The sequence below is a fragment of the Oryzias latipes genome, chromosome 21, assembly GCF_002234675.1.
Source record: "Oryzias latipes chromosome 21, ASM223467v1".
Lineage (NCBI taxonomy): Eukaryota > Metazoa > Chordata > Actinopteri > Beloniformes > Adrianichthyidae > Oryzias > Oryzias latipes.
The window spans coordinates 504,050-521,531 of record NC_019879.2 but is presented as its reverse complement, the minus strand read 5'-3'; the positions used below and the strand labels follow the sequence as shown (position 1 = coordinate 521,531).

The window sequence follows — 17,482 nt, the reverse complement described above, 5'->3', positions numbered from 1 at the left end:
CAACAAAACCCCACCCAAAATGTTCATCAATGATTAATTAGCAGTAATTACTGATCCATTGTTTATTTCTTCCTGATTTGATTCAAAGCCCCTCTTTAACGTCTCTGCTCTGCCCCAAAACAGATGTTCCAGAGATTTTCACACGGCAAATCTTTTCTGTTTTACAAACGAAGTTTCAGAGGATTTTGAATTTGCTTCTGTCTCCATCATGCTGTCCTGCAGTTTCACTTTCCAAATTTTTGGTCTTAAAACAGATGTTTGATGACTTGTGCTTGCCTGTCTCCTGATCCTGCTGCAATGACTGAATTTCGGTCACATGCACACCTATGGGTTGACCTAGACGGGTGGACGGGTGACGCGGTGGAACGGGGCCCTTATGTCACTCTAGCATTAGGCACAGCTGCCCTTATGCATATAGGCTGTCTGTGGCTAAAAAACGGGCAAACCTTTCAATAACACGTCAGCGGCCCCCACTTATCACGCGAACAGGACTAACAGGCTCCTTGTGAAGTTTGCAGGAGTAAGGAGGGCGTTGAAAAAATGAAAAATCTTTACAGCACGCCTGCATCTCAACCACTTAACCATTACTCTCCCCTACATGTTGTATAAGTTTTCACTACGACCTGTCACCCACAGCATGCACCTAGAAAAAATCTGCATGAATAATTGAACTCTCCTGGTTCACTGAGCGGCCTACACCGTGACAGGCACAAGTTTGACCATTTCTACCAGTAAGGGCGGCTGGGATGAAGCCTAACTTACTCCTTCTGTCTTATCACAGGTGTTACAGGTTCTTGTTTGTCCGTAGACTCTCATTGCTGCGGTCACTAACGAACATGGTTGTCTCATAACAGCAACAACACATCTTCACATTGCTAAATGACCTCCAGGTTTGCATTGTGAGCATGCTGCGAGTCAGGCAATGAACAAACAGCCACACAACCTTTAAAGTGGAGGACCAAACATAATAAAGCTATTGAAACTTGTTTACACAACTCACGGTCCATTTGTGTCCTCCTTCATCGGAACACAAACCAGAGCAGAGACACTCGGACTGAGAGTCTGAGCTGAATCATGAGGTCAGAAGCGCCCAGAGCTCCTTTCACTCTGTCTCAGCGAGCCTGGATGATTGCATTATCTGCAGCAAATCAATTTAAAAGCTTTAGTTTATTTGTGCCAGAGAGAGCAGCTGCCATGAACGGTTAGTGGAATGATGAACATGCAGGCATGCAGACATCCAAGTCGGAGAGTTTCTGTCTGAAACTGGAGCTCCGGTCTTTGCTGTTTCTGAACATCATCAGGAAGATCTATTCTAACCCTGATGGACAGGAGCGGGACACACAGACAGGAGGAGCTTCCTATCAATCAGATCAAAGAATTATTCAGATTACCACTAAAAGATATTGCACTTTGACACCTCCTGGATGTGTTGTATTGTGATGATGTCATGTTGGACTCATTTTTGTTGGGAACACTACTGCCTCCCGAGCGCGGTTCAGCTGCAGCTCACCACTCCCCCAGGGGATGGGTCAAATGCGGAGAAGAATTTCCCCATTGAGGGATGAATACAGTATAAATTTATTTTATTATTTTTATTATTAGTAGCAGAGAGTCTAGTCCTGGCTGGTCGGATGCCTTCAAGTGTCCTCTGCAGAAGGTTACAGTGTACAAGGAGGGTTAGCAAAGAGACACATCTCTGCAACGTGGAACCAAACAAGTGGAAAAAAGGATGGATGATCAACAGAGATAGGGTTAGACATCAACCAAAAAGCATTTCAATGTAAAGCTGTGCATGTAAATGTTAACATGTTTACATGCATTTTTACATGCCACATAAATGAAGTTGACTGATTCTAAAATACAAACTGTGAAACTTCTTGGAAGCTGTTGTTAAAGTTGTACCTCCAGCTGTATCAATGCGTGTCTCTGTAGATGAACCTGCAGCTGTTGATGAGAGCTGTAGCTTTAATGTAATTGTCCAAGGCTTTCACTTGGAAACTCTGTTGTTTTGCTTTGCCTTTACAGCGCACTGATTTCCATGGAAACAAGGATTGTGCTCAGTCAGCTGATCTGAACTGAGGACAGCTCGGTGAGAGCATGCATGCGGAGGACCACATTCATGGTATCTTGTGTGTTTGCAAAGCCTTCCCACCCCCACATGAAGTGAAGGTTACACGAACTCCACACAGCCATAAAACAGTCTTTCTAGAAATTGTTGACTCTTTCCTGGATGAGAGTCAACAATACAAGAATTACTGTTTTATTACGGAGTTGATTGTTATTGCAAATAATTTTTATTTGTGCAACATTTTTTCCAAAGTTTGTCTTTTATCTCAACTTCCTGAAGTCTTACTGGTGTCACATCTTATTGCTGCACAACTGTCATGTTTTCATCCACGGATTTGGACTCCATTAATAATAGCTAAGGGGAAGGAGCAAAACGCCACCTCCCATTACTGAGATAGATACAAAACAAATAGTAAAGTCCCTGTAAACAGTTGAGTTGAGTGTTTAAAAGTACAATTGTGCCCCAAAAATGTATTTACAACCTATAGATTTGAAAGCATCAAAAGTTGATCAGAAACTGTTGGAAACTCTGACAGGAAAAGTTCTGTCAGACCCAAAGTCACTCGTGAACCAGAGGACGGGTTTTTGAGAGTTAACTCCTGCAGGATAGATGGGTCACAGGACAACAGCTTTGTGGTAGATGTAGTGAGACTGTCTGAGTTTGAAATGGGAAGAGGAGGAGCTGCAGGCTGGCTGGATCACCCGAGCCAGGAAGCTAAGACGTGCTAAGACGTCAGAATAAGACAAAGAGTCTTTTCTGGACCAGGAAACACTGCAGTGTTCTGAAACTTCTGCCTGCTAGACCCACATTTGTCTATGGGATTTAGAGGGTGGCCTGTCCCCCAGTGTTCGTGTTTAATTGGTGTTCTATCTTTATGTCGCCATGTCCTGATGTGCATTTCAAGTCATGTGTTGTTGGAACAGGTGGAACTAAAATAAGAAAGGCAAAGATTTGTGCTGATCTGCAGTTTTTTATCCAACAGCTATAAAGACAATCGTCCAGATTGATTTCTGGGTTCCTGCTGGGACTCACCCTGCATGCAGAACTTCAGCACTTTAGCACCTGTGACAGTGATGGAGGGGATTTTGTCTGTGACCTTCTTGCTCATGCGACTGTAGTTCCTCCTTTTCTTGGTCTCACCCCACAGATTGGAGCCGCCGTGCATGCTGGGAATGTTAAGAACAGCAATGCCCTCCAGGGATGTGTTGCTGAGGTCCAGGGTCACGCCGTCACACTGGGGGGAGACAATATTTAGGCAAGTTGTTACAAGTGAGCTCCAATTCCACCCCAAAACCTCCCCCCACTGTTCCCACCTGTTCCTTGGTCCTTCAAACCAGGACCATCCATCCATCCATCCATCCCTCCATGCATCCATCCATCCATCCATCCATCCATCCATCCATCCATCCATCCATCCATCCATCCATCCATCCATCCATCCATCCATCCATGCATCCATCCATCCATCCATCCATCCATCCATCCATCCATCCATCCATCCATGCATCCATCCATCCATCCATCCATCCATCCATCCATCCATCTATCCATCCATGCATCCATGCATCCATCCATCCATGCATCCATCTATCCATCCATGCATCCATCCATCCATCCATGCATCCATCCATCCATCCATCCATCCATCCATCCATCCATCCATCCATCCATGCATCCATCCATCCATCCATCCATCCATCCATCCATCCATCTATCCATCCATGCATCCATCCATCCATCCATCCATCCATCCATCCATCTATCCATCCATGCATCCATCCATCCATCCATCCATCCATCCATCCATCCATCCATCCATCCATCCATCCATCCATCCATCCATCCAATTCAATTCAATTCAATTCAATTCAATTCAATTCAATTCAATTCAATTCAATTCAATTCAATTCAATTCAATTTTATTTGTATAGCCCAAAATCACAACAACAGTCGTCTCGATGGACTTCAAAGTAAAACATGAACTCAAAAGGATCATGAATTCAAAGAGTTCAATAGGAAAATATAAACTAACAAACTGACTAAGCTATACTGGCATCCCTGCCCTTAGACCCCCCTTCTCTGTAAGGAAAAACTCCTAAAAAAACGGATTCCGGAAAAGACGAAGAAACCTCAGGGGTGTCCACATGAAGGAGGGATCCTCCCCCAGGACGGACAGGCGATTTACCAGAACTCTTAGAGAAGAATTAACCAAGTCACAACTGTTTTGCATAACTTCTTGCAACATGAAAAAGAACATAGCTGTGGCTCCTCCCCCTTTACCTGCACGTGAGCTTGGAAACATACAAAGGGAGGGCAAACAGCCAACAGAAAAATGTACTCAAAACTGTCAGCAACCAACAGCTTGAAGGGTGAGAGGAAACAGTTTCATTGAGGTCAGACTTGATGGATACCAACGTTATGTTGGCTTGAGATTCTCAGGAAGAAGCTGCAGTTACTGCAGAGATGCAGCAGGACGGGCCGCAGACCCAGCAGAGGCAGTCAGCAGTGGGAACAGAACGCACACAGCTCACCTTAAAGCTCTCTGCTTTTAGAAATGAGCTGTGCAGGCTGTCCATGTGCTCACACCGCATGATTACAGCAGCCAGGTGTGAAGATGCTGTGAAACGGAAATTCCAGTTTAATTTGACTTTCTGCTGTAACTTCCCACACAGCTGAATGCAAAAGAAAAATCTGGCTGCTCTTCCAGTTTTATTAGCCTGATGGGAAGACCAATACTTTCGTATACGTTAGGGCCAAAATTATATGGAGTTCAATTCCGGTCAATTCAATTTTATTTCTACAGCCCAATATTACAACATTAGTCGTCTCAATTGGCTTCATACCAGTACTTGTATAATAAACATACAATCATAAGAAACATTAAGTCATAGAATTTAATAGGAAAATTCTAAACGAAACTGGGCATCCCTGCCCTTAGACCCTCCTTGGAGTTATATTTGTCTTTCAAGCAATACTTTTAGTATATCCATAAAAAATCTCTGGTATTCTGCAAAAGCAATTCTTCAATTTACCAACAGGAATTGTGCACCTTTGCTTACAGAATTTGTGTTTTGTTTCTTTCTTCTTCCAACATTTGCTTTATTTGCAGCTTGACTGGTCTTATTTTAACCACTTAAAGTTGCCATCAGATTGCTTTGTTGCAGTTGCCTCCGCTGCTCTCTTGTTGCAAATCAGACACATTGGTCAGAAGTGGGAGGGGTTTATGCGTTGTTTTTCAACACCGACTTTAGGATTTGGACTTACAGAATTGGTGTGTTGTTTTGCTGCCCACATTGCTAGTTTTTTGTGTTTTTGTTTAAAAAAAGCCTTCAAAGGAGCACAAAAGTAACCATTAGTTCAATGTAGTGAAGAAGACTGATTTATTAATAAACATAAACAATTATGCCAATGATGAAGAAGCTAGGCCCTTACACACTCTCAACGACCCTCATGTTCCACCACAGATGTGTGAAAGAGGAGAGCAGATCTACAAACCCTGGAGAGGAACTGTTCACCATAAGTGGCAGATTTGCTCTGTCAGGGGAGACATGGTGGTTTCTTCACGGGTTCATCTTTACACAACAGAAGCATCAGTCTTTTTACGGCCTGACAGAACAAGCAGGTTTTGTTTTTATCTTTATTCACTGTTGGTTTCATTTCATTATGCAATCTGATCTAAAGGGATCAGAACTAAAGTCTCCGAGTCATTTTTCATACAAACTTGGCAAATTGTCATCAGAGACACCCTGTGCTTCTGTTCTGAAGCTAAATTATACCCTGTGATTAAATGTCAAGTAACGTTAAAAGTGATGATGACGTTTGCAGCCATTGGGGCGAAAGAAAAGTTTCCATTGATTAGTTGAAAGCTCCTAATCAGCCTGACAGAAATGGTTCCATCACGTGTTTGTCTACACTCAAACAGGTGGGGACAGAAAGGGGGCGCTGGTACGACCTCCAGGCCCACCTCGCTGAACGTGGAGACGTGCTGCACCATCTCCAGGAGGTCTGAGCTCAGGGCCTTTCAGGGACACCTCTTAAAAGTATGACCATGAATGAAGCTAAAGCTTGAACACCACCAGTCTGAGAACATCTAATGTTTAGAGCTGAGACTGACACTAGTTCAGACATTCCTTTATGTTGACAGTGCTCACTTGTTTATCGCAAGAGTTACGTTCTAAGAATAGCACGCATCCAAATCCATGGAGTAGGATTCTAGACGTTTTCAGGCTGAAAAACTCCTCACTACACAGACGTGAACATTTCCACACGTTTCTTTCTTCTTTAAACTCTCAAAGTTCAACCTTCATAGTACAATAAGTCCAGGATTATAGATCTGCAACTCTGGCAGCTGCACGCATCGACATGGACGGGATGGATTGACAACATCAACAGCCAATCAGAACATAGCAGCGTGTTGGATATTAGCGTACAAAACTGCACTAAAAAGAATCTGGGAAACAGACGAACTCATGCAAAAGAGAAATGTATAAAAAAAAGGTTGTAGTGTGGAAAATAAACTTTTTTTAAGAGTTATCCAAGGGTGGAGAATTTGAAAGATATTGTTATTAATGGAGGTACAGTGATTATGCGCCTTTTATTCATCAAGCACCACAGCTTCTGTCCATCTCTGTTTGACCCCAGTTTCTGTCCTCTGACGGTCACCAGCGTTGCTGAGCACAGAGGAGGAGGTGGTGGTGGTGGGGTAGCAGACATGGACTCTGTGCACTCCAGATTTTGAACCAGCATGGACTGATCAGCACAGTGGCCCATCTATGTTTGAAAACTGCAGCAGAGCAGTTTGCTGTTTTTGACCCATGGGTCAAACAGGACCCCCCCCCCCCCCCCCCAACCCTGCAGTCTGGTTGGACATCGGCTGAAGGGTCAATAACGACACAATTTTATCATTTTTTAGCCGCGCTCCTAGTTGTGGACAATGACTTAAGCAAGCAAGCAGCAGTGCATTATGGGAGTTTAACTTTGTTCATCCATTCATTTGATGCAAATTAATGGCCGTTTCCTGGAACCATAAATCAATACCTCTAGATTACTGTCATAATTGAGATGGCCTCAATAAACATAAAGGTGGAAACAACATATCACCCCGATGATCACCTTTTCCCTGAAGTCTTTTCTGATCTTGCTCATCTCTTCTGTGACTCTTATTTGGAGCGTCTGCTTTTGTGAAAGCTTCAGCAGAGGACGACACATGTCCTCTCCTCTCTTCATCCAGGACAAACACGTTGGATTTCTGATATGTAACTGTGTGGAAGTAAGTTTCATGTCAGCATCTGTGCTTCCTGCTGGTCTGAGCAGACACGGTGACTGAGGAGCTGCAATGTGAAGATTATCTAAGAATCTTGCACCTTTTCAGGAGCAAATAGAAAGACTTCCGGAAATAAAAGATGGAGCATCTCACCTCCACTTCAATGCACTCGTTCAGCTTCTTGCAGGTTGCAGATATGGTCTCTGTGGTGCCGAACTCAAAGTACCAGAGCTTGTTCTTCATTCTAGAAATGAGAGGGAACAAAAGGTTAGGAAACTTCCTGTTTTCAGCCTGTGGATCATGTGATGAAGAAGAGGGCATTCCAGTTTGTGTTTGCAGCTCAGGAAACTTTCTGGTTTCACACTCGGATCTTGGGGACCCCCACCCCCCAGTCTGACACGGGGGGCTAAGGTTGCTGAAGGGACAGTCAGTCACCATGCTTCATCTGAGGGAATGTTACAAATGTTTCCCAGAGAAGAACCTCCATGATGGAACTGTGGCCTCTCCATCCATGGCTGCATCGGGGGGTGGGGGTGGGGGTCTTCCTTGTTCCTATCCTGCTCCAATCGTGGTTTTTTACATGAACGCACAGAGAGGCTTCACTGTGTTGAACCTGGATGGGACTTTTGGCTCTCGAGAAGCTTTTCATTCTACAGTGCTTTGCGTGTCCTCCTGACTCCGCCTTTGATGTGTTGGTGGGGGCGGTGAGGACACATCCACCAGACAAAACAGTGAAGAAGCCCTGCTGCTTCACTGAGAGTAGAGAGGCAGCAGAGCTCGTCAGGATAATCTGTTCTTAATGGATTTCAGAGGAAATCTACGTCAGAAGACAAAGGTACATGTTCTGTCCTAGTTCCAGAAACCATTTTTCCATTCAAAATCATCCACTGTGAGTGGCCCGGTCCTGGACCAATCCAGCGTCGGTCCTGGACCAATCCAGGGTCGTCCCGGACCAATCCAGGGTCGGTCCTGGACCAATCCAGGCCCGGTCCTGGACCAATCCAGGGTCGGTCCGGTCCTGTACCAATCCAGGGTCGGTCCTGGACCAATCCAGGGTCGTCCCGGACCAATCCAGGGTCGGTCCTGGACCAATCCAGGCCCGGTCCTGGACCAATCCAGGGTCGGTCCGGTCCTGTACCAATCCAGGGTCGGTCCTGGACCAGTCCTGGACCAATCCAGGCCCGGTCCTGGACCAATCCAGGGTCGGTCCTGGACCAATCCAGGCCCGGTCCTGGACCAATCCAGGGTTTGTCCGGTCCTGGACCAATCCAGGGTCGGTCCTGGACCAGTCCTGGACCAATCCAGGCCCGGTCCGGGACCAATCCAGGGTCGGTCCTGGACCAATCCAGGGTCAGTCCTGGACCAATCCTGGCCCGGTCCTGGACCAATCCAGGCAATCCTGGATTGGTCCTGGACCAATCCAGGGTCAGTCCTGGACCAATCCAGGCCCGGTCCTGGACCAGTCCAGGGTCAGTCCTGGACCAATCCAGGCCCGGTCCTGGACCAATCCAGGGTCAATGTAAACTGTTGGCCTCCACCTCTGACTCTTGTTCTCCACTCGGAGGCGTGACAGACAGTGGTTTTTGTTATTTTACTGCTGAGCTCCGTCATTTTGTTAAAGACAGAACATGACTAGAACAAAACAGAGACCAAACCAAACCACAGGAAGAGAAAGGTCAAGAGAGGTCCAAACCATGCTGGTATGGTGAATGCCACGGTGGGCTTTGCCTTAGTCCCAACCGCCTGTATGGGTGGATGAGGGCTGAATGTGGGGCAAACATGGGCAAACTGGTATGGGGTACACAGGTGGCCCGTCTGATATATCCAGGTCTTAGACCGCTCAGCAAACCCGTAGAGAAAATGTTCATACAAATTTTTTAGAAACATTTTCTTTTACAGTACAGTACTTACAGTATACTTAAGTGGTATTTACATGGTACTTATTGTGTAAATACTTGGTACTTACAGGGTAAATTTTGTGTCTACTCGGTACTTATGTTCAATGAAACTGGACTGTAAAAGAAAGTCATCCCTATTTCCACTCAACTACATAGTACTTTCAGTAGTAAAGGCTGGGACAGCTTTACTACTTAACTGACTTTCTTTCACAGTCCAGTTTCATTGTACTTAAGGGGTAGTTTCTGTGGTAAATTCATGGTAAATACCATGAAACATACGAGTGCAGACCTAAAGGTCAAGGTATTTTATTTGTACTTACCTTGTTCTTACATGAGGTAAGTACCACAAAAGACACCTTTGCTCAACATGTAAATACCCAGTAAGTATATTAGAAATACCCAGTATGTACCACATAAGTATGAACCAAATAGTACCACATAAATACACAGCAAGTACCATGTAAATACCCTGTAAGTACCCAGTAGTTACACAATAAGTACCATGCAAATACCACTTAAATACACTGTAAAAAATGTGCTGTAAAAGAAAGCGCTACCCATTTTTTCTATGGACACGCTGCGACAGGTCGTAGAGCCCCCCCCCAGCAGAAGCTGTGGCTTCAGCTTCTCCTCTGGCTGAAGGTCTTCCCGTGTCCTGACTAAGAAGAAAGCTTGTGTGAGGAGGAGAAGCTGCAGGTGAGATGTACTTTACCTGCATGTGAGCTTGCTGCATAAACACTCCCCTTAATGGTGTTGTGGGTGTGCAGAGCAAACACCCTGAGTTTGTGTGTGAATGGGTGGATGGGAAACATCACAACCCTCAGAAGCAGAAGATCCATCTAACGTCTGGCAGAGAAGCAGGTCTTTGGTAGAACTCAAGTTCAGACCCCCCCCCCCCACTTCAGGCGCCGTCTGTTTTGGTAAAATGTCTTTTTCTGAGAACTGAACATAATCTCCGTTTGTGTTTGGTTTTCCTCTCCCCCTCAGGGGCTTAAAAAATAGAAAGAAGGAGTTTCTGTTAGCCCCGCCCCCTTCATAAGGGTCCTGTTGATGACCATGACGCTGCGTCCTGACTGCCTTACAGCCGCGGCTGAGGGCGCCCGCTGTGACCACACCGACAGACTTGGATGAGTGGTATTTACAGTGACATGCATTACACCTGAGGGCGTGTCTGCTGAGTTTGGGTCTCAACATTAGCTGGAAATAACAAAACCTGCACTGTCACACTACACACACACACACACACAAAGACACAACAACTCAGACAGTTTCATTCTGACAGCAGAGATATCAAAGAACAATCTAAGCTTCTTTAGTGACCTGAGTTTCTAACTTCCTGATTGAAGCTGCTGACAGTCAAATGTCTGATGTCCTGTGTGCAGCTTCAGCAAGTCACTGCTCACAAACACCAGTTTGAGTTTGGTTTCCTACGTCATATGGAGGAAGAACGTTTGGATGATATTCCCGTATGGGTGCAGCAGAGAGTGTGACATTCACACACACATTCAGACACTGGCGCCAACCTATGGCCACAAGGGAAGTATGGGGTTCAGTGCTTTATCCAAAGACACTTCGACACATATGCCGGAAACAAACCAGCAATCTTCTGCTGGTTGAACGCTCTACCTCTGGACCACGGCCGCCCCAACTGCACCACAATTCAAGTTAGAACCCAGATCTCCTGGAGTCACTGGTGATCCTTCGTGATGTGACAGCATCGTTTGGACATGCAAACACCCTGCAGAAGCAAACATGGTGGCTGTTGACACAACAGCTGAGTGCAGTGAGGGTGTGTCTGAATTCAGAGGACGGCGTCCACAGAAACACTTTACGAGGAGCCCACAGCCTGCTCTGTTTGACCAGAGCTGCTAATGATTTGCACCCCCCACCTTAATACCTCCCCAGAACCTGTGCTGCTGTCAAATGAGGGGATTATGAGTACATTTGAGATCACAATTAATTGATTCTCCGGCAGCCGAGCCGCCCAACCTCATTAAGCTGCTTCCACTTGAGATGCTCCTAAAAAAAATGCAATTAACTCATTCTTCCTCTGCTGTCTCTGATGGACGATAAGCCTTTCCGCCACCATTCCCATGATTCTACCCCAAAATGAATGCAGACTTGGGACAGAAAAGGATTTTAAATAATCAAACAGATCCAGGGAGAGGAAAGCCACTTCAGTCTGTCATTATTGCTGCCCCGGTTTGGGGGAGCAAACCTCAAGCAGGAACCTCCTCCTCCAGGGGACTCCTCCACAACAGGAGGCGCTGAAGCTGTTGTGAGGACAGGAGAGGACAGAGTGGGAGCGCTCTCTTCAGTTTCTGGTTTCATCCAAAACTCACTGCTTAGGTTCATGTTGGTGGTGGTGGAGTTCTTATAAAGGTCACTCCATAAACTGGATTGGTACTGAAAGACCTGGCATGGTATGCGCCATTTCCTCAGTACAAATCCAGCAAAGAACCACAAAGCTGGTCTGAGCTTCTCAAAGGGCGACACTTCTTCCTCCACTTTTCCTCTTCAAGAACCTCAACTCCCTCCATTGCTTTCTGCATAACCATGCCAAAGGTGTTTCCACTGGACTTTTGATCATCATGATGCCATTTCTTCTTAGCAAAATTTAAAAACTGGGTTGTTTTCTAAAAAATAGTTTCTGCAGAGCAGCAGGAACCTTAGAAATTCTCCACTGAGTTGTGGGCGGGGCCGTTGGCACTCAGTAAGCCTGCCCTTTGTTTACACTCTGGCTTACAGCCCATCACCACCCCAACCTAAGCGGGTGAGTAACATCAGATCCATCCATCCGTCCAGTTCTGATCCAGATTTCGGCTCAGACCAAGAAAACAAAGACGTTCGTGGATCTGTTGGTCTGCAGTTCCAACTTCATGGTTCCTACTCCTTCAGATTCACACAAACACACGGTGCTCACAGCATCTGCTCCCTTTGGTTCTCCTCCTCTCTGTGGAAAGTCTGTCTGCATTCAGAAGAGAACCGCACCAGAGTTCATCTGCAAGTGAACAGAGACCCAAACCAGAGTTTGGGTGAGCTTTCACACCTGACAAACCAAAAGGAGCACCAGGCGAAACCTGGGGCCTCATTTCTAAAACTTTGCGTAGGATTTGCGTCAGAAGTGGCGTACGGATGAAACATAGGACGTGCGTACGCACAGAAATATTTGGATTTATAAAACCGTGCGCACACACATCCTACAGAGTTTTCCCTTAATGAATCACAATCAATTCTAAATGCAGCGCAGCTTTTGCGGCTTCATGACACACCCATAGTTACCCATAAATAGTCCGTGAAACGCCCACAAATGAATATTCATTGATTGCGAAATCATGGCAAACACAGAGAGGAAATCAATAAAACGTAACTTCACTCAATGTGAAGTAAAAGTTATCGTTGGCGAGGTGGAAAAGAGGAGAAAAGTGTTGTTTGGAGGGCACAGTGTGGGCATTACTAATGCACATGAGCGGCAAACGGCGGCAGACGCCGTAAATCCTGCAGCCTCACAACCTCGGACCGTGGCCGAAATAAAAAGAAATGGTCGGACATCAAAGTCGAGGCAAAAAGACGTCTAGCGCTCCATCACCAGAGTGTGTCTGCCACGGGGGGGGGAAAGGGGACACCGGAGCTGACCCCTCTTGATGAGAGACCATCCATTTAATTGCATCTGACAAGCTACAGATGTCAGTAATAATCGACATGGAAATGGAAAATTGTTCAGCAAATGTAATTTCTTGTTGCTGTATGTCACATTCAGACATGCATGCATACGCCAGACATTGTATGGCATATGTATGCATACCATGATACCATGGTATGCATACCATAGTATGCATATGTATGCATACCATGATTCCGTAGCTTATGAAGAAATGTTTTACAATGAAAACAACTTTCCCCTGTGTGATACATTCACCCTCCTGCTGCTCAGCTGTACTCCCTCTGGAGGTCGCCCTTCCTTCCCTGTCCGCTGTTTTCCCCCAACAGCTGGTTCTCATTATACTTTGATTTGGTTCCTTTTTAAGGTTTCTGTTCCTGCATACGTTTGTCGCAGCGTCCTGTTTGGATGTTCTCTGTTTGGCTTAACTCTTTGGCATTAAATAGCCTTCATAGTTCCTTCAGTCTCCTTGTCCTTCCTGCATCTGGGTTAAACCCCTTGAGTTCACGTAACACAGTGGACAATTAATACATCTGTCTGTCTGTCTGCACCTATATCTGCTCCGCCAGACGGACACATTAACTAGAATATCAGTTTTGTACATTATTTCGTTCCGTTAACTATATTATTTATGAGGGTGAATTGCACAACATGCCAATATTGCAGAACATATTTCACTTTTCTTTTTGCAAATATGTGTTCATTTGAATTTCTGTTGTAATTTTCGTTTGATGTTTTTGTTTGTTTCACTGCTGATCGATCAAATGGGTGTTGGTGTAGCTGTTAATTGTCAGACCTGCTTTGTGAAGTCTTCATGTTATTTCTGAGAGGCAGTATTGTCATTTTCACTTTCAGGTGTTTCTTCCATCTGCCGACGGTGTCGCCGTTTCTCATTTCACCCGTTTTTGTGCGTACGCCTGGGTCAGAGCGTGAAGGACCGCACATTTTCCCCTCAAGTTTGCTTTTTATAAATATCAGTTCAGGAAACACATCCGGTTCTCGTCAGAACTTCTTCTGAAAGCCCGGTGGTGGTATGTCCTGACAAGATGCTGGAGGCTGGTTCCACAAAGTCCATCAGATCTTAAACTCGTCAGCACTGCTCCAGGGTAGCATGTCCACCTCAGTCCTTTAGGGTATTTGAGCGCTGATCCCTGCAGCTCCTGCCTTCTGGTGCTGATGAAAGGCTGAGCGATATTTTCTTTACTTTCTCTTGAGAAATGTTGGCAATATTTGTGTTGGAAACCTACACAGTGTCTGCCCGACAGTGTGGACTTCTTTGGAATTGAAAACATCCCAGCGAAGAACTTTGTGTTGCTCTTCTTGTGTTTAGCTACCAGTGGGTTAAAGCAACACGTTAGTCAAACTATAGCGCCTCCTGCTGCTTAATTGGGAATAATTAGATGATTGGGTAAATACAAAACAAAAATAAAATAAACACTACTGAACATTTGTTTTAATATGTAGAAGCTGAGGGCTTTAGTTGGAGTTTACCATTCATGGTTAAGGGCTGCAAATATTTTATCAATGCTAGCCCTACTGGGTGACCTTTGACCCTCAGCTTCAGTGATTTTCTCCAAAAGTTTGAAGAAGAGATTTGTTTAGAACTGTTAAAGCTTGTTGGGAATTTCTCTTCCTCTTTTACAGCTGTTTGCCTTAGTCTCAACGAATGGGCAAACCTGTACGGGTCATTTCCCCCCAAATCCTGGGACCTACGTAAGGAGCCCGTTGGTGCTGGTCACATGACCAGCGTTGCTCCTGCCTGGCTGTTGCCTGGCTGTTGCCTGGCTGTTAGAAATGAAGAAATTCGACAGAGCGCAGTGTGTGGACGGCCTTAGGGCACTTGCATATGTGTGCATTAGTGCACGGTCAATAAAGAGCCTGTCAGGTTTTGTCGAGGACAGCCAAAAAGGAAACCCAAGAGTAAAGGGTAAATAGTCTGTTTATTGTCCTGGTCAGGAGTTTGCAGTACTGAAGGACCGTGGAAACTTCCCGCCAGCAGGGGGAGCAGGACTTGGTAGACTCACAGCCGTGAGAGGAACAGGCAGGGACAGTGGGAAAGGCAGATGGAGATCCAGTGTTACTGGCAGCTGCCATTACCTCCTCCTCAATGTCCGCATTGAGCACAGCCACTCGTGCCGACCGAGGTAATGGCACTGCTACTGGCTCCCCGTCCCTCCTGGACAGGGCGTCCGCTTTTGTGTTCTTCGATCCGGGCCTGTAGGACAGGGTGAAATTGAAACGGCTAAAAAAGAGCACCCATCTAGCTTGACGAGAGTTAACCCTCTTAGCAGACTTCAGAAACTCTAGGTTCTTGTGGTCGGTATAAACCAGAAAAGGAAGTTCGGTCCCCTCCAGCCAATGACGCCATGCCTCCAAAGCCTCTTTAACAGCCAACATCTCCCTGTCACCCACGTCATAATTGCATTCTGCACTTGTTAACCGCCATGAGAAAAAGGCACTTTGTTGGATCTTTTGGTCAGACCACATCTCTAGGATAGTACCGCCCCAACTCCAATGTCTGATGCATCCACCTCTACAATAAACTGTTTCGTAGGGTCAGGAGTAATCAGTACCGGAGCCGATGTAAATAGGTTTTTTAAGGTTAGAAACGGCTTGTCAGCAGCCTCATCCCAGAAAAACACCCTCTTAGAGGAAGTGAGGGCATGCAATGGAGATGCAACCCGACTATAGTCCTTTATAAACCGCCGGTAAAAATTGGCAAAACCCAAAAAACGGAGTTGTTTGCGGTTCTCAGGTCTTGACCAGCTAAGGACTGCTTGGACCTTACTTGGGTCCATCTTTACCTTACCCCCCTCAATAACCATGCCCAGGAATGATGTGGTAGAAGCGTGAAATTCACACTTCTCAGCCTTGACGAACAGTCGATTTTGAAGGAGTCTCCGGGGAACCGCACAGACATCCTGAATGTGTTCAGCCTTGGAGCGAGAAAATATCAGGATGTCATCTAGGTAGACAAACACTTACTTGTTAAACATATCACCTAGGACATCATTCACGAGGTTCTGGAAGACCGCAGGTGCATTGGTAAGACCGAAAGGCATGACCTGGTATTCAAAATGACCTGAGGGAGTATTGAAGGCAGTCTTCCATTCGTCTCCAGTTCTCATTCTGACTAGGTGGTAAGCATTGCCCAAGTCCAGTTTGGTGAAGATTTTGGTTCCCTGGAGGAGTTCAAAAGCAGATGACATTAGAAGAAGAGGGTAACTGTTGCGGATAGTGATCTGGTTCAAGCCTCTGTAGTCAATGCAGGGGCGTAGGGCTCCATCCTTCTTCTTGACAAAGAAGAAGCCAGCACCAGCCGGGGAAGAGGATGGACGGATAAGGCCCGCTGCCAGTGATTCCTTGATGTACTTCTCCATTGCCTCCCTCTCAGGACCTGACAGAGAATATAAATGTCCCCTTGGTGGTGACGTACCTGGTAGCAGGTCGATGGGACAGTCATAGGGACGATGAGGAGGCAATGAAGAGGCCTTGATCTTGTTAAACACCTCCTTGAGATCGTGGTAAACCGCAGGAACTCTGGATAGATCAGGATAGGTTTCTATGGTGGTGACTTTCTGATCTGGTGAAGGCGTTCCCACAGCACAAAGACAATTAGTAGGACACTCAGACCCCCAACCCAAGACTGTTCCAGACAACCAATCGATCTGAGGATTGTGTTCCTTCAACCAAGTTAAGCCCAAAAGAAGGGGAGAGTTAGTTTGTTTAATGACGTGAAACTTTATTTGCTCAAAGTGATTATCAATCTGCATCCTTATTGGTTCTGTGAGCTGATGACTAGACGTGATGACGTGCCCATCAATGGCTCTGACACATAGTGGTTTAGGTAGGGTGAAGACTTTGATTCCCCACTTTCTGACGAATTCTTCAGACATGAAGTTACTGTCAGAACCGGAATCAATGAACACAGTCTCTGGGAAGACCTCACCTCCGACATGAAAAAAGGCCCAGGTCTGATGATCTGAACCGGAAAAGGAGGACATTGAACGGCTCACACACGTCTCCTCCTTGCGTGTGGAGCCTTGTCTTTTACTGGGCACCCATTGATTTGGTGATCTGGAGAACCACAGTAAAAACAAAGTCCTCCGTTAAGGCGTCTCTTTCTCTCCTCCCGGGAGAGGCTGGTTCGACCCAATTGCATCGGCTCCTCCTCCACAGGATGGCGAATCAGAGGTGATGTTCTAGTGGGAGAAGGACGTGACTGGAAAAAACTGTGAGAACCAGGTCTTCGCGCCCTCTCCTCTCTCCTCTCCTGGATCCGCCGGTCAATACAGGAGGCTAGAGCGATGAGGTTGTTGACATCTTGAGGCAGCTCACGAGCTGCCAATTCGTCCTTAACCTGCTCAGACAAACCCTGGTAGAACATATCAAACAGGGCATAATTGTTCCATTGGCTGTCAGCCGCCAGTGTGATTATGCCACCTGATGGCATAATCATTGACAGAGTCTTTCCCCTGGCGTAAACGGGACAACTGGTGTGCTGCATCCTGCCGGGGTTTCAATGGATCAAAAACCCGACTCAGCTGAGCTGAAAAACTCTGGTATGAGGAACAAACCTCGGAACCCCTTGA

At 46.0% G+C, this 17,482-nt stretch overlaps 1 protein-coding gene across 1 annotated transcript in view; it reads right to left on the bottom strand.

Moving 5' to 3' along the window:
* Positions 1–17,482, bottom strand: part of LOC105356367 (diacylglycerol kinase beta) — a 123,571-nt gene that overhangs the window by 41,767 nt on the left and 64,322 nt on the right. Inside the window, exons 16-17 of the mRNA XM_023950595.1 lie at positions 7,485–7,575; positions 3,101–3,302 (exon numbers count right to left, since the gene is read on the bottom strand). Of these exons, the coding sequence (XP_023806363.1) occupies positions 3,101–3,302; positions 7,485–7,575 (293 nt within the window). The remainder of the gene's footprint in view (positions 1–3,100; positions 3,303–7,484; positions 7,576–17,482) is intronic.